This window comes from Acomys russatus, chromosome 7, assembly GCF_903995435.1.
Source record: "Acomys russatus chromosome 7, mAcoRus1.1, whole genome shotgun sequence".
NCBI lineage: Eukaryota > Metazoa > Chordata > Mammalia > Rodentia > Muridae > Acomys > Acomys russatus.
This window is the reverse complement of record NC_067143.1, coordinates 61,539,689-61,557,337: the sequence shown is the minus strand read 5'-3', so window position 1 is coordinate 61,557,337 and position 17,649 is coordinate 61,539,689. Positions and strand designations below refer to the sequence as shown.

The 17,649-nt window shown below is 44.4% G+C and overlaps 1 protein-coding gene across 1 annotated transcript in view; it reads right to left on the bottom strand.

The window, feature by feature from the left end:
• Positions 1 to 9,186: 9,186 nt before the first annotated feature.
• The window catches only part of Usp47 (ubiquitin specific peptidase 47), an 84,610-nt gene continuing 76,147 nt past the window's right edge, over positions 9,187 to 17,649 (bottom strand). Inside the window, exons 23-28 of the mRNA XM_051149218.1 lie at positions 16,115 to 16,230; positions 15,715 to 15,833; positions 12,931 to 13,061; positions 11,160 to 11,207; positions 10,939 to 11,069; positions 9,187 to 9,730 (exon numbers count right to left, since the gene is read on the bottom strand). Of these exons, the coding sequence (XP_051005175.1) occupies positions 9,556 to 9,730; positions 10,939 to 11,069; positions 11,160 to 11,207; positions 12,931 to 13,061; positions 15,715 to 15,833; positions 16,115 to 16,230 (720 nt within the window). The 3' untranslated portion in view covers positions 9,187 to 9,555. The remainder of the gene's footprint in view (positions 9,731 to 10,938; positions 11,070 to 11,159; positions 11,208 to 12,930; positions 13,062 to 15,714; positions 15,834 to 16,114; positions 16,231 to 17,649) is intronic.

Sequence of the window (17,649 nt, the reverse complement as noted above, 5' to 3'; positions counted from 1 at the left end):
CCAGACCCGGCTGAATCACTGGTAGACATGAGCTAGAAATGGCTAATTTATTTCCCCAGGAGTGTCCCCTAGCTATGGAACAGCCACAGCTCTTTCCCAGTAGCTTTTCCTCTGGCTTGACAAGATGCAGTGCGGTACATTTCTTCCAGCTGCCCAGCTCTCTAGCGTGGGGAAGACAGGCATGGTGGGCAAAGGCCGCAGTGGGCCGCCCCATGCTGTTGCCAGATATGCTGCTCTGTTGTTCTTCATGGACTGGAGATTTGTTTGAAGGGAGAGGATTGGAAGAGGTGAAGTCTGCCCATGACGGGTTTGGGGGACACAGGGAGGAGGGTGCCTGCCTTGCAAACACGGACCTGGCAAAGTGTAGCCATTGTCTTTGTCTTGTGGCCCTCCCGTGGGCTGAGGCAGTGGCTTCACAGGAGCTACGCTGGCCTTGTGGCCTCCCACACATCCATCCCTCAGCCCTTTCAGTTCCTACCTCACTGTCGGCGTAGCCCTACCTACATATCCACACTCACCCCAGCCTGGGAAGGGACCAGAGTGGGTTCCTCTCCAAGCCCCAAGCTTTCTTAATTACTTAACTCCATGCCAGCCTCTGTGCCACCAACAGGATTTCCAATAGGAGGGGAGTGAAATCCTTTTCTTTTTGTTTTTCACTCCTCTGAGGGAGGCATGCCTCAAACTGAACTAAGGTCAGGCAAGTTTGCATGTCTCTCTAAGGTTAGTAGCAGTGTAGAGGTCAGCAGTGTGGACATTGTCCCCTGCCATCTGCTTCAATAACTCTGAAAGTCAGTGTTTGGAGTGCAGTTTGCATAAATTAATTTGCAAGAAAGGTACTTGGGTAACGGGAGGGCCAGGATTGTAAATAAAATTCGCAAAGTCGCTTAGCAACAACGGAAGGCCTTTCTCAATCACACAGAGAAATCAAAACCAGGCCAGGCTGTGTAAATAAGGCTGTGACATCCAGACAGAAGGCTGGGCTGAATGTCAGGCCTCAGATGACAGTCACAGGTGCCAGGAACTGTTTCCATCCTGTATTCATCCAGAGTTATTAAAAATTAAGGTTGCACACAGTTGTATAAGCATGCTTTCTTCTGAGTTTTAAATTATGTATGAACACGTGTTGCACTCAAAGATCATGCATAAATCATTTTGGCTCCTTTTTGGTAATTCTTGGACTTTCTTTTAAACCCCCTCCGTGCAATAAAATAAAACAGTTTGTTGTATAAAAAGACAAAGAAAAAAAAAATCTTTCCATAGAAGCAGATTTTCCAGCGTCACAGGAAAATGTTGGAATTGTTATCCTTGTCTGGATGGGAATTAGTTTTAAGGGAGAAAATACTTTTTCATCTCCTGAAAGAACAAATGGAATATATGAGACTTCTCCTGGAGGCTCCCTGTAATCAAATGCAGTTCTGGGCCTGGGTTAGCCTTGTTACCTTAACAAAATAGCTCAAGTGATTAATTTAGAGATTGTTTTTTAAAGTTAATTTTTGTTCACCATTTCAGGTTTCAGTCATAATCCCATTGATTGAAACTGTGTGGAGGCAGCGCATCATGGTGGTGGTGGTAGAGTCATGCTCCTTTCCTGGCTAAGAGATGAGAGGGGATGGTGCAGTCTTGTGCAGGCACACCCTTCCCCTCAGGGTCTGGGCCCTCTACAAGGCCCCACCCCTTAAAGGTGGAAAGTTCTGTCACGTTGGTTTTAATTACTCTACTGGGTTCTGTGACCAAATACCTGGCAAGAAGCAACCTGAGGGATGAGCGTTTATTTTGGCTCCTGATTCAGGGGGCAAGAGGCATCCATTTGTGGCAGGGAAGTTATGGGGTCAGGGGTCAGGCAACGTGGAGGATCAGGAAGCAGAGAAAGGGCAATTTGGGACTCTGCTTTCTCCTTTTCCCCCTTTTTACTTATTTTGGGCCACTAGTCCATGGGCTGGTGCCACCCACAATAAGGGTGAGTTTTCCTTCCTCAGTTAGACCTCTCTGGAAACTCCTTGCCTCATAGACATGTGCAGAGGTGTGCCCCCTAAATGACTCAAAATCTATACGGTTCTAAGACATGGAAGTACTATGTGCTAACTCTTCCATGTAGCACCGTGTACTTCTTAAAAGCCTTTAAATCTAATCTGAAGGCACCACAGTAAAGAGATGTCAATATTTAGAAAGACAATAAATGTACTGATGAAGTCACCTACGTCTATGGTATGGGTCCATCCATCACGAAAGCCTGTGCTGGTTAGGATTTGCTGCATTTTATCTGCTATGCTGAATCCTCTGGGTTTTTTCCCCTTTCTTTCTTTTTTAAAAGACTTATTTATTATGTATACAGTGCTCTGCCTGCATGTACACCTGCATGACAGAAGAGATCACCATTATAGGTGGTTGAGAGCCACCATGTGGTTGCTGGGAATTGAATACAGAACCTTTTGGAAAGAGTAGTCAGTGCTCTTAACCTCTGAGCCATCTCTCCAACCCCTCTCTGGATTTACCTATAAATGTTAGGATTCAGAATAACTGAACATATTAAAAAATACTTTCAAGTTGGTAAAGAAAATTATTGTAGACTCCCAATAGTGCCATGGACCAAACCTTCAACAAGTAAGTTTTTGGGCAGGGAATATTTTAGCTGGCCCATAACAGAGTTGTGACACATTAAACTATTTTGTTTTGTTTTGAGACAGGGTTTCTCTGTGTAGCTTTGGCTGTCCTGGACTCACTTTGTAGACCAGGCTGGCCTCAAACTCACAGAGATCTGCCTGCCTCTGTCTCCCTAGTGCTGGGATCACAGGTGTGCGCCACTATGCCCTGCTTTTGTAGGCTCAATTTTCTTAACCAATATATTTTATTAACAACTTAGTAACCTAGCCTACATCCCTTATAACCTGACTAACCAAAACAATAGGAAATGAAGATTAATGGACACAATAACAAAACTTTAAGGATATCAGTTCTGAGGAATGATTCTCTAGGCGTGAGCCGCAGGATTATTTCTGCTGGAACCTGGGGTAACCAGAACCCAGAACCTCAGCAGGAGCTGGAGCCCTGAAGCCTTCCCTCGAGCGGTTTTCTCTAGGAGTGTCTTGAAGTGCAGCGATGAACAGCCAAATCTATCCCAAGTCTCCAAAAAGTCCCGCCTCCAGTTCTGGGCTCATTGGTATATCATTGGTATATCTCCTCCCAGAGTCTGTTCACGGGATCTTTTCAGCTGGCAACAATTAAGCTCCTGCACGAGGTAGTTGCTCTTCTAGTGAATTAACCTCACCTGTTCTCTCACGAGACCGTTCCGATCCCGCACTTGGAATCCTAAAAAACAGGTTTATCTCTCCTTCATGCTTTCATTAAGTTCTTTAAGGGCTAGATTAATGAGGTCCCTATGTATTTAGGTCAGCAGGGCAATGGGCACGGATTCATTATGTCTCTATATTCCATGAGATATTAACAGATGAAGAATTGGGACTTCAAATAGATGGGTTGAGGTAGAAGTCAGATGAAATGAACAGCATCTAGGGTCCACTGATTGCTTTACAACCAAACATGGAGGTGTTCTGTGTTCAGTGTCAAAACTTATCAGGGCTACTCTGTCTCTTGGATCACCTGGCAGCCAGCCATGTGCCAAGGACCTCCTCAGAGCCAGGGGCTGTGATGTGCCCTGGGGGTTCCCAGCTCTGAAAGCATCACAGCAGAAGGCAGGACACAACTAGACCAAGCAGTGACTACCGCCAACCCAGTGTAGAGTGTTAGAGAAGCCCTGCACAGAAGTAGCTTGGAGGGCTGGCATGGAAGTCGGCTGAAAGATGCAGGCTTACCAGGAAGCCGGAAGCGGGACACAGAGGGGAAGTGGACAGGATTCTCAATGGATAGCTTGAAGCCAAGGCAAGCTTGAGGAAAGGCTTAGAGATGAGGCTGCAAATTGTTTCATCGGGGGTGGGAAAAGAAAGAAAAAAGAAAACAAACAGCCCTGGTGAGTAGGCCCTGTCTCAAGAGCCAGAGTCATGGATGAGGGAACACTAGGGTCCCCTTTTCGGAGCTAACCCAAAATATAAGGACCCCATGAGAAGCCTGAATGCTCAGCTGAGACCACACCTCACCATCGTTAATGGACCATGGAGAGAGCTGAACAGAGTGTGCCTCTCAACTCCATGCCTGCTCTTTTCTTGAAGCTAGTTCCTGGCAGGGAAGCGGTGGCGGAGCTGAAGGTCTGGCTCCTTAGCAATGATCCCAGCAAAGAACCAAACCGCTAAGGAGGGACTTCCCCTTTGCCTGACAAGGAAAGTCCCTGCCCTGCCCAGCTCCTCCCCCAGCCCCACTTTCCTGGCTTCCAGGACAGGTGTTCAAGATGTGGCCGTTGGCTTCAGAGCCCCTGAGGGAGCTGGGAACTGCCAGGCTGCCTGCCTCCAGGAGCCTTCAGAAGGCAGCCATTTCTCCAGGAGCCTTCAGAAGGCAGCCATTTCTTCCTTTCTTTTTAAAGATTTATTTATTTAAGTATACAGTGTTTCACCTTCATGTATGCCTGCCCACCAGAAGAGGGCACCAGATCTCACTGTAGATGGTTGTGAGCCACCATGTTGTTTCTGGGAATTGAACTCAGGACCTTTGGAAGAGCGGGCGGCGCTCTTAACCACTGAGCCATCTCTCCAGCTCCAGGCAGCCATTTCTTAACTTGTTAGTCTTTACGCCGGCTTGACTCATGCCCATGTGTGACTTTGCTTATTTCTGTGGCTATTAATATCTGGCAAGAGCAACTTAGGGAGGAAAGTTTTAGAATTTGAAGGAATTGTCCATGATGATTGCAGGAGTGGAGATGACCAGTCACATGACTTCCCTACAGGGAAGCAGAGTGGGGCAAACCTTAAGGTCTATCTCCAGCGACCTATTTCCAGCAGCAAGACTCTGCTTCCTTGATGTTCCCCAACTTTTCAAGGCAATGCTACAAGCTGAGGACTGACTGTTCAAAGGCAAATGGGTGGTGATTGTTCGAATGACAAATGTCCCCTATAGTCTTAGACACTTGAACACCTGGTCCCCAGCTGGTGATCATGTTTGGGGAGGTTTGGGCAGTGCAGCCTTGTTGTAGGAAGCATGTCACTGGGAGGTGGGCTTTGAGATGATATAGCTTTGTCTGTGTTACTCTCTTGGCCTCATGTTTTTGATTCAGGACGTGGGCCCTCACTGGGTGTGGTGGCGCACACCTTTAATCCCAGCACTCGGGAAGCAGAGGTAACTGAGTCTCTGTGAGGCAAGGACAGCCTGGTGTTATATTACACTAACAGAAAGGTAACAAATACAGGTGGTACTTCACACTCAAGAGCGCCCTTCTTCAAAACCAGCAAAAATGAGATCCCTTGGTTTTCTGCAGTGAGAGGTTGTCTGCTCAGGGGCATGTGCATACCTGGAGCCCGTGGACAGAATGACCTTTGCCCTGATGAGGTCCTTGTCCTTTATCACATCCTCAGCCTCTGTGCTGCACCAGGTTCCTGGGATCCTGTTTTGGGCTCTGGAAATCTCTAGAAAAGCTATACTGTCCAGCACAGAAGAGTTTGAGGCCTAGAAGTTGAGAACAAAAGCAATCCTGGTCACAACTATCTCTGAATAGTGTGTGTGTGTGTGTGTGTGTGTGCGCGCGTGTGCAGGTGTTCATATTGATGTGTGCATCTATGTGCACACATGTGGAAGCAAAAGATGAGGTCATTTGAATAGTTGTGTCTTTTGCTGATGGGACCTATGACATCTACCATTAAGTCTCTGAGAGGGGACAGTGACCTCCCTGCAGATGGCTATTCATGAGCATGGTCATCTCTTTCCCTCCTGTCATCAGCAGTAGTACAGGAAGAATGGACAGGCAGGTGACCATACCTCTCCTCTCCGTAGCCTGCATCTGGAAGCCTAACTAATGGTCTGTAGTGTGCACTGAGAACAGGCTTCCCAGTGGGAAGGGTCACCTCACAGGGCAGTCCAGTTCTTAGAAAAAAAACCCATCATTTCTTGTATCTCCACAAATTGGCACTAAGCAGGCTACTTGAGCAGTGAGCTTGAGCTACTCAAAAGCAGAAAGGGATGTTATCTTCCAGTAATTTGGGTGTGGGGGTACAACAGGGAATTCCCAATTCCAATCATGATCTTCTCTGGGATGGTTAGTTGTGTGTGTGTGTGTGTGTGTGTGGCGGGTGGTGGTGGCTGAGGCAAAGCACCAGTCTCAATCTCCCTTTGCCTTCCTGCCTTGACTGTGCCGATACCTGCGGTTTCTAAAGGATCACAGGCTCAATGACTTTGAGTTTATCCAATGGTTTGGGCAGCTTCCAAGAGCCAATTCAGATCTAGGAATGAGGGTTCCTCTCACATTGGCTCCCCCAAAGGAGCATCTTCAGATTCCACGTACACTCAGCTGAGGTGTCTAAGAACCTCTTTTGAGCTGCAAACTGGACTCAGGCCATCTCCTAGCCCCCTAGAAAATTACACACACACCATTTTACATTTGAGTCCAGGATTTATGGCATTTCTATAAGACTATTAGTGACCGAAGTAGTTTTGCTTTTCAAAATTATATAGAACTGTTTGGAATAAGCACCCACATGGCAGCTCATAACTGTCTGTAAAGCCAAGATCTGACACCCTCACACCAAGGCACATAAATTAAAATTAAATAAAAAATATTAAAAAAAAAAAAGGATCTGCATTACAGGACACTAGACAATAATTTACAAGTCATAGGTTTGGGAATTGTGAGCCTTTGCTGGGGAGCAGAGGTAGAGTCCAGCAGGAAAATACTCAACTGCAAAGGAAATCCTAGAATGACCTAGCTGGGAGGATCTTACTGCATCCTGGAGTCATGTATAGATTTACTAACCACTGCATTGCTGTGATGTTGGCTCTCAAGTGGCTGAGACCACCAGGCTGCGTCCTACCTCCACCATGGTGCTACCATACCCAACAGCATGGCTGGCAGTTCCCAGTGGTTCTCCTGTTTACTTTCTAGCCAGCGCCTGGGACCATTCACCTTCCTAATTGTAGCACACTTTTCATTACAAGGCATTAACCCTCTAGTACAGGCTCCATCACTGTCACAATCACTATCCATTACCTATACTCTCTTGGTTTGAGAGGTGGACCTTGAGCAAGCAAGCCTCTGTAGGTCCGCTAAATGGGGCATAGCTGTGAAACCAGAGCTGTGGGTTCCTTCAAGAATGCCCTTTAGCTGGGTGTGGTGGCACACACCTTTAATCCCAGCACTTGGGAGGCAGAGGCAGATGATCACTGAGTTCGAGGCCAACCTGGTCTACAAAGGGAGTCCAGGACAACAAAGGCTACACAGAGAAACCCTGTCTTGAAAAAACAAAACAAAAAATCCAAACAAACAAAAGAATGCCCTTTACCTTAGTCAGGGCCTCAGACGCACAGCCACATAGTTCTGAAAGCACATGCCTGGGTGACAAACTCATCTGCCCTACATAAAGCCCTTCAAAACTTCTGTGACGCCTAGATAACGGTCACAACTCAATGCACAAGGCTTGCCTCAGGCTCAGGCGATAGTTGCCACGAGCTTCTGACTTGGAAGCCCAGTGGGCTAAACCACAGGCGGTAGTCTCCCACTTCTGACTTCACTGTGAAAAGGTCCTTGTTTGCTTTTTCACTCACTCCCATGCACTGAGAAATGGGATTCTTTTTTGGTTGTTTTTTAAAGTTTTTTCTAGACAAGGTTTCTGTGTGTTATCTTGGCTGTCCTGGACTCCCTTAGAACAGGCTATCCTCGATCTCACAGAGATCTGCTTGCATCTGCTCCCGGGTGCTGGTTATAGGCGAGTGCCACTGTGCCCGGCTGAGAAGTGAGTTTTAAGCTGCCTTTTCTATGAAGCATTTCCGCTATTCTTGGTATGTGCAGTCTGCCTGCAATGACTCCCACACCGCAGCAGCAGATCCAGAACAGAAGGCACAAGAAGGGGCAGACGGATGGGAAGGATCGTGCCAGTCACTAAGGGACACTGCTGAATCAGGGCAAAGGCAACCATGTCCATCATGCTGGCAAGCTTAATTATACTCAAAGAATCAATATTTGCAAATATTTGCATTAAGTATTTCCTAAAAGGAAAAAGAAATACTGTCTGAATACTGATTCTGAAATACTGTCAGAAGTTAGATAGTAACATCTTTTGATCTCTCTGAGAACTTCACTATAAATACACTTCATCATAGAATGAGATACTTAACTCCATTTAGGTAACAAAGTGCCATATTTAAAGATGACAAATCCATTCTATACCCAGACTCATTGTCCCCCGAGCTTTAATGACTAAAATAACACAGCAACATGAACAAATGTTTTATTGGCGTGTTCATTGTTGTAAACAGCATCTTGCATGAAAAAGTTTTACCAAAACCTTTTATTGACTTTTATAAATTAGATAGTATTTCAAAGTTTATGTAGAATTGTGTTCTTTAAAGTTGAACTTAGCAGAGCACAAGCCTGTTGATGCTAACACACTCTGCAATGAATCATGTGGCACCAAGTCTACACCAAGGCCCCCGAGAAACTTTATTCCATTTGATGGGCAGATGGTTCCCCAAAGTTAAACTACAGAACTACAAATTGATTCTTAAAAATTAAAACGGGACTTTACAAGCATTCAAGAAGACTCAAACTTGAAGCAATTTGAAAAATAAATGTACAGAGAAAAGATCTCAAAGCAGAGATCTTTAACAGAGAAAGAACCCTCATTAATAAGCAAATACACCCTATGGAGTCTCACTGAGGAGTACATCAACAGACTGCTAAGCTTCAGTGTACACAAATGTGCATGACGAATGAGAGGCAAAGAACCTTGGCAAACAGCAGAGCTGCAGCTCGGAGAACTCTACTTTATTTACATGCTGAGCGAAGGACTGAAGCACTCTCTACATCCATAGCGTAAATACAGTTGGTTCTAATCACAAACCTGCAGCAACCGGAGTGCACCTGCTGGGTGGAGCACAAGGAAACATGTTGGGTTGGTTTGCTAAGGTTCTTAATACTTTGCAAAAAGTGGAACAAATTAAGAACACACCTTCCTAATTCCTGTGTGGGCTATGCTGGTTCTAAGAACTCCTTCAGCTCCTCTTTGCTGCTTTCCAAGAGCCAACACAGTTGCATTTGCTTTAGAACTGTCAGTGAGGTAATGTGTGTATCAATGAAATAAACAGAAGATTCATTCATTCATGGCCTTTGCACAGCTTTTATTATTAAGCTATGAGCATCCTGTTTGAGGCTAGTTTTACTAGCGGCTATGTGCACATTTGTCCGCAATCAACGACTCATCCCCCCGCCCCCCTTTCATAGTAGCAGGCTTTGCTCGTTTCTCTTTGCACATCCTTGGCTTTACAGTACATCTGACCATAGTGCACAACATGATTCCAAGTCAAGACAGTGGCCCACTGGGCACTGAGCTTCTGATTGGTGAAGGGCGGTCCAATCAGTGCTGGTGTCATGGGGTTACCCCAACCATGTCCGGCCAAAATGGCACTACCCAGCAGTAGCGAACCATCTACTTAAATGAACTGTCAGGGGAAAGGCTACACTGGCAGTCAATCTTGAGCCATGTCTTTATTTGGTGCCCCATCCAGGTAGATCTTGAGTGCTTTCTCTTTGCGAGGGGAGTACGTTACACGATGTCCAGTCTTCTGCAGTCGGCTGCTTTCCTTTTTCATCAGTTCATTTCTTTGCTCATCTGTCAACTCCATTACTTCTTCTGTTCTATCCCTTTATGTAAAATACAAATACATTCGATCAGCTGTCCACCTCCCTGTGCTCTTACATCTTCCTCTTGCTCCCACATAGCAGGGTGCACTAGGTTGCTAGTATGGATCACTTGTGCAAAGAACTCATTTCTTAAAATGGCACGGACTCATCTCACGTGAGTATTAAAAGCATATGAGAAAGCCGGGCGTGGTGGCGCACGCCTTTAATCCCAGCACTCGGGAGGCAGAGGCAGGTGGATCGCTGTGAGTTCGAGGCCAGCCTGGTCTACAAAGTGAGTCCAGGATGGCCAAGGCTACACAGAGAAACCCTGTCTCGAAAAACCAAAAAAAAAAAAAAAAAAAAAAGCATATGAGCAGTATCACTGAACACCTCCTTACAACAGATGGTAGCTCTAGGAAATAGCTTCAATTCTCAGCAAAGACAGCGCTGTCACCATTTTACATGTAAGAGCCAGGAAAACAACTAAGCTAGATTTGACCTCCAGGTTCTAAAGACTGTTTTCCTTTGTATGTGTGCTGTCCAACATGGTAACCAGAGAGCACCTGAAGTATGTCTTGTACACAGGAAGCTACCCTGGGAGTGTGGTACACAGTATCTCTTAGGTTTCTAGAAGTGAAACAATGTAAGCCACCCTATAGTCACATTAGTGACACGGTCCAGTAACATTTTCTATGTCCTGATTTAATAGAATTTCTTGCAATTACAATGAATCTCACTGGTTTCTTTTATTATTTATTTGCATGTGCTATTGTGAATAAAGGTCAGGGGACAACGTGGGGGAGTTGGTTCTCTCCTTCCACCATGTCAGTTCTGGAGACTGAACTCTCATACCATCACAGTTGGTGGCAATAGCCTTTACCTGCTGGATCATCTTGTCTGCTCTCCCTCACTTCTTACTGCATTTTTTAGGGGAGGGGGTTAAGATAGGTCTCATGTAGCCCAGGCAGGTTCAAGTCTATTCTATAACAGGGACTGACTGACTCTGAAGTCCGATTCTCCTGGTGTCATGGGGATATCTCAACCATGTCCGGCCAAATGGCAGCATATGGAGTCCTTGATCCTATTTTAACTAAGGTACTGCAAGACTTAAGCTGTGCTGTGCAGCACTCACTGTATTTCTACTGCTCAGTGGTGCTGTGCCCAAACCCCTGTAAAGGCCCATCACTGCATACACCAGCACCGGCAGCAACAAAGTCATTGCACTTTACCTATAAAATATGACGGCACCATCATCACAGATATAGAGAGGCCAAACATTCAGTGTGGAGACTTTAGGATTCCAGTCCAAATCTTGATGGATATCAAGGACAGAAATATCACAAGGAAAGGTTCCTCTACCCTACGAAGAAACAGAAAGAGTAGATGAGTCACACCTCAAACCACATCTGTGGGACACCAGCACTGGGAAGAGAACGTTCTTAGGCTTTACCTTGGCAAATTCAATGTCTTCCAAAGGAATCCCACTGATTTCACTCAGCTAGGAAAAAAAAGTAATGTGTAAGTTTACTTAAATACAAACTTTTCTCAAGAAGCTATTTTCCTTTTCTTCTACAAAATTAGCTAGATTTTAAAACTAATGGATTTGATATTAAAAAATATTTGACATAAAAAATCTGCTTCTCTGCCCACCATGCAAACCCAAGGCCCTAGAACTTATTAGCACACTCCTTCCAGACTCGACTCTACACATACCAGATTCATACATTCCTAAAAGCATGTAGTTCTATTCTGAGCTATCTCTACATTCATTTCACACAGCCAATGTAGAAACACAGAACCAGAGTAACTTCCTGGCACATTACTGGGTGTGGAGTTCTGCTCATCTGAGAACTGAGCACTAAGACAATACCTGTCACTTTGAAAACTTACCACAGGAGTACAATCCTGCCCATTACCCGCAAGGCTGGACAGATCAATTTTCTAAATTTTCCATTTCTAAATCTTCAACAAGTGAAAAGCTCAAAAAGATGTTATTTATTCTTTGTTTCTTTTCTGTAAGTTGCCTGCTAATGTACTTGGCCCACCTTAAGATTAAGCTGCTTATGTTCCCTTTGTTAAGACAGTGGCTACTTTTAAACTAGGGGTATTAGGAAGTGTGGTGCATGCCTTTACTCTCAATTGTAGGTGACACCGGTGGGAGATCTCTTATGAGTTCATGGCCAGCCTGTCTACAGAGCTAAGAACCTCAACTCAACCAAACCAAACCAAACCAACCAATCCTCCACCACAGAGGCATTGTGTCCACTCAGGTTTCAAATAATTTCCTCCTTTCTTGTCTTCTGGCTTTGTTTGTAAGCTTTTTAAAAAAATTTTTATTTGGGGTCATAGAGAACATTTAAGCTTTCATGTAGTATATCCTTTCTTTTTCTGGCTTTTAACATTATGATCAGATGTATTTTCCTCCAACTATTCAAGATGCGCATCTGTTATTTTCCTTTATCTCTTATATAAATATATTTAGAGTTATTTGGGGAATTAAACCCAGGGCCTTGCACATGCCAAGCAACTGCAACTGAGTTACTTCTCAATTGTGAGAACTGTAGGCATGCACTATGGGAATTAAAGGTTTAAAAATGCCCACTGGCCTGGCATGGTGGCACAGGCCTTTAATCCCAGCATTTGGGAGGCAGAGGCAGGTGGATTGCTGTGAGTTCGAGGCCAACCTGGTCTACAAAGCAAGTCCAGGATAGCCAAGGCTACACGGAGAAACCCTGTATTAAAAAAAAAAAAAAAAAGCCCACTGAAGTAGTACCACTGATGGAGAGGGCAGTGCCCCTCCCCCTACACACTGTACTCACTGTAAGCTGCAAAGCACATCTTCATTCTCTATTCAGTACACCCTTTAAGTGCCAACCATGCCCAAGTCTGTTCCGCTTGTGACCAGATGCCTCAGGGTACTAGTATGGCCCAGGACCTGTATTCAATTCTCTTTCCTTTGTTCATTAAGCCATACCTCAGTTTAACAACTTCTAACTAATCTTAAATACTTAGGACAAAGTTGGCCAAATAATGAAAAGTGAAGGTCCTCCTCTAAGACAAATGAAAAAGTGATTGCAAAAACATAAGGAGCTCCAAGGGACCCTAGTGGTACAGAGTATGACAGAGACCAAGGAAGAATCCTGCCATCAGTGGCTGGAATCTCACTTCCTAGATAACACAGGAAGACATGTATCGAGTCATTTTTTTCCAAATGAATTTACCTTCTCTCGCAGTTCATCAACACTATTGCTCTCCAACACAAGCTCCTGGAAAGGATCCAACTTCATCTCTGAAGGCCTCCAGCGCCTTGATAAAATGGCAAGCTGCGACATGGACTTCATCTTCTCTACACCTAAGAACAAGCAGGATTACACCCGGCTGTCTATTTCCTCTAAGGGTTTATAATCCTACTTTGCCTGTACTTCCTAACTAAACAAATACTATTCTTTCTTTTTAAGATTCATTCACTCATTCATTCTGTATACAGTGTTTCACCTGCATGTACGTCTGCACTCCAGAAGAGGGCACCAGATCTCAGTAGAGATGGTTGTGAGCCACCATGTGGTTGCTAGGAATTGAACTCAGGACCTGAAGAGCAGTGTGCTTAACCTCTGAGCCATCTCTCTAGACCCCAATCTTTTTTTTTTTTTTCTAAGATTTTATTTGTGTGTGTGCACACATGTGCATGTGAGTGCAAATGCTCACAGAGGCCAGAAAGTATTGGATCCCCGAAGCTGAAATTACCGAGGGTTGTGAGCTGCCTGGTGTGGGTGCTGGGAATCAAGCTCATGCCCTCTTAAGCACCTTTCAAATTTTTATGTATTTATTTTATGTGTACGGTGTTTTGTTGTGTGCATGCGTATCTGTGCACATGTATGTTTGGTGCCCTTGGAGATTAGAAGAAAACATCAGATCCCCCAGAATTGGAGTTATGGATAGTTGAGAGGTACCACGTGAGGGCTAGGAATAGACCTTGGGTCCTGTGAAAGAGCAGCCAGTGTACTTAGCTGCTGAGCCATGTCTCCAGTCCGTGTTCTTTCTCTTAGAAGACAGCTCTCTTGAGTCACCATCTGCCCAGGAGTGCTTGCTCTTCCGGCCACTCACCTTGAGGCCTTCAATCTGTCACTACTCCAATCTGAACTACCATCAAGCTGCCTTCATTTTATCTTCTTTATTCACGCAAACTATCAACAATCCCTCTTTCACTGAATCCAAAACAGTGTTTCTTAAAAAATCGACTTCTCTGATAGACATACAAGTAATTTCTATTGTGGCTAATCTCTTAACAACTAGCAACTTGGGCTAGAGAGATGGCTCAGAGGTTAAGAGCACTGACTGCTCTTCCAGAGGTCCTGAGTTCAATTCCCAGCAACCACATGGTGGCTCACAACCATCTATAATGTGATCTGATGCCCGCTTCTGGCCTGCACTATATACATAAAAAAAAAAAAAAAAAAAAAACAACAACAACAACAACAACAAACAAACAAACAAAAACAACAACAAAAAAACCCAAAACAAACAAAAAACCAACTAGCAACTTACTAGTGATCCGCCTGCAGCTCCTTTCCTCCAAGACTCTGCATGTGGTGGACAATTTCCAGCTTATTCATGTCTACAGCACCAGAGCCTAGCAGCATCTGGTAAATTATGGCTGCATAAAGGCTACTGGGATTCAATCACCTGACTCATTTTTTATCCATCTATTTTGATGTTAAAATGTATACTGACATGATATAATGCAGGTATCTACCTCCTGGTACCACTCTCTGAGGCACTGGCCTATTTCTGTGACCTTCACGATCCTGTCTTAGCACGCTCAGACATGGCTACTATTCTCTCAGGCCCCAGATGCCATCCCAAGAACACTGGCATGCAGCAATGCCTGGTGCCCTGGTTGCGTTTTGTCTCCTCAGTTAATCTGTAAAGTAACTGGAGGCTAGTGTAGTTAACTTGAAGATGATCTGGATTAGAAACAGACAGTAAGGAGGGCTACTGAGCTCGTCCCTATCGTTGAGAGTGTGGGCAAAGACAGAGCTAACTAACTCTTCACCGCTTGGAACTCTCCACCCACTACTCTTCTAGAGAGGAGAGTATTTAGTTGTGCCAGTGCTGAAAGTGTAAGTGGGAATTGTGTTGGACACAAGTTCTTCAGCTCCGGGTCACTGTCATGGATCCAGCTACTTGCTCTAATAGACATGGAGTTTAAGTCCCAAAAAATTCAGAAAGTAACCTTACTGCAGTTATGGAATCAAACTAAAATACGGTAAGTAGGGTGGAACTCAATTCAAGATGACTAGTGCACTCTAAAAATGGGGAAAAGTTTGGGTACAGATAAGCCCATGTGGAGATCAAAACAAAGTTGGGGTATGATATTTATCTATAAGCCGAAGGGTAACCCACCAAGCTCTGGAAGCTGGGGGAATGACCAGAAGATACACCTCCGCTGTAAGACTGAGAAGAAAAGAACCAGATCGATCCATTAGCCCCTTCACCTCTGACCGCAGTAAAGACTGAGCTTCTGCCATTAACCTCTCCTGCTGGCAGTTCCCTTTAGCACAGGTCACTAACACAGCTGTTCTCAACGTCTGAGCATATTCTCAGAATAAACATGAGACAACGATAAAGAAAATTACAAGCATATCTCAGAAAATACCAAGAAAAATTTCTGCATAATGAACCAAAAACATATCTAACCTTTAAATTACAATTTGTATATAAGAGAAAATGAGAAAAAAGAAGTATTAGAAGGCAAAAGATAGGGGATATCTTCTAAAAATAATTCAAGCAGCTATGTTAGAGACAGGGAAGAAAGAAGCGTCTCAGGGACATGGCAAGAATCATGTAAGAGTCCACAAAACCACAGTCTGGTGCTGACAAGGACAACACCGCACCACACAACGCACTTGTCACAACTCAATTTGGGACTAGGCACTAATGGATTAAGCTTCCATTAGTTCTACAGTCTGTCTAATTGATACTTCTCCATAAAACAACGACAATACCATCAAGAACTTCCAGAAAAACTTCCCAGTTGCTGGAAATATTAATATCTTCTTCATAAATATGATAATCCAAAAAGACAGTGCCAGGGTTCTTCCATGTTTTCTTCCTTAGACGAAACCTAAAGATACAATAATACATTTATAATTGCTATAATTTGAAACATTTAATTAAAACATTTACATTAATTTGGCACCAAAAATGAACTGTGTTCTAGGTACAAAACAAATGGTTATTCAATTAAGATTCAGGGAAAGGAGCAGAAGCTCACTATACGCCAGTCTGTATTCGCAGGGAAACAAGAGGTCTAGCACATCTGTTCGGCACTCTTAACCCTCAGTGTCACAGCCTGGAGGAAAGGCACAACAGCAGCTTAGAGCAGCTGGTGTGGGGCCTGCTCACCTGTCAATGCTGAGGTCTAAGCCACACTGCTCCCTGAGTTGAGGAATCAGCTCCTCTTTCGATTGCCGCACTGTCATGCCTTTAGCAAATACAGCGTCTAGCAGAAACTTGCATGGCTAGGAATATAAACACATGATTAGAGCCTGTGTGTCACAGTGAAGCTAGGGCTAGGAAGACATTTTACTTGTGTGGAGTAGTGTGACAAGGAAGGGTCTGGGGTTTGAGAATCTGTCTCTTTGTTCCCAGTATTAGTTCCATGACTTATAAGCTAAGTGGTTATGAGCAGCCTTGTTTAACAGACTATGTCTCAGCCCTCACATCTATAAGTTGGGGATAATAGCTTCCTTTCAGAGCTATCAGACAATTAACTAGGAAAATGCATTCATATTTCTGTTTGTAATGAAACGACAACAATTTTGAAAGCAAAAGGCACGGTTCCATAAATTACAATAAAGAAATATGCACTTAATCTCCAACATATAATAAGGGACCCAAAAGAAGCATGTGAATGAAAATAGGATGATAAGTGATTGATAGAACACTATTCAATTAATAAAGGCATTGTGTACAAAGCTCAAAGCTTTCACAGCTGCCTCGATCTCTATATGGTATGTATGAGCACCTTGGAAATATTTCTCATCCCCTGGGAACTAGCCCTAAGTCTTATGCATGAGATAAACTGAAGTATTCTGATCACTAAAACCAGCCTCCTGAGAGTCTTTACCCAGCATTCAAACTGTGTGACTTTGAGCAGGTTTCTTAACTTCTCTGTGCCAGGTACTTCATCTACAGATTGTGAATACTAAACAGGACTTACACCACAGAGATAACTAATGGGTTTAAATGAGTCTTTGCTGGAAGTGATATCACACTTCCTCTAAAATCATGATTACCTTGGACGCAGAAGGTACTTACGTAAGTCAGTTGCCATCCTTTTGTAGTACAGTAGCATTCTTCCCAGAAAGCAACCATAAACACATCTATCTCCTTTTTAATGCAGGGGTGTGGAGGTGGGGGTGGGGAAACCCTGCTTAGTACAGCAGTGTGACAACACACCACAGCCAGGGTGACAATGGCCTGAGGGCTAACTCATGGTTGCCTGCTTTGTAAATACGACCTCTTGGGTGTACTGGCTGGTTTTGTGTCACCTTAACAGTCATCAGAGAAGGGGAAGCCTCGAAATGCCTCCATGAGATCCAGCTGCAAGGCATCTTTCTCAAAGAATGACCAATACAGGAGTGCAATGACACTCTCCCAGAACTCAGGGAGGCAGAGGCAGGTGGATCGCTGTGAGATGAAGGCTAGTCTGGTCTACAAAGTTAGTCCAGGACAGCCAAGGTTACAAGAAACCATGTTTTAAAAAAAGAAAAGATCAAAGAGGGCAGGTTCAGCCCATTGTGGGTGGTGCCATCCCTGGGCTGGTGGTCCTGGGTTCCATAAGGAAGCAGGCTGAGCAAGCCAGGGAAAGCAAGCCAGTAAGTAGCACTCCTCCATAGCCTCTGCATCTTCCCCTGCCTTGTTTGAGTTCCTGTCTT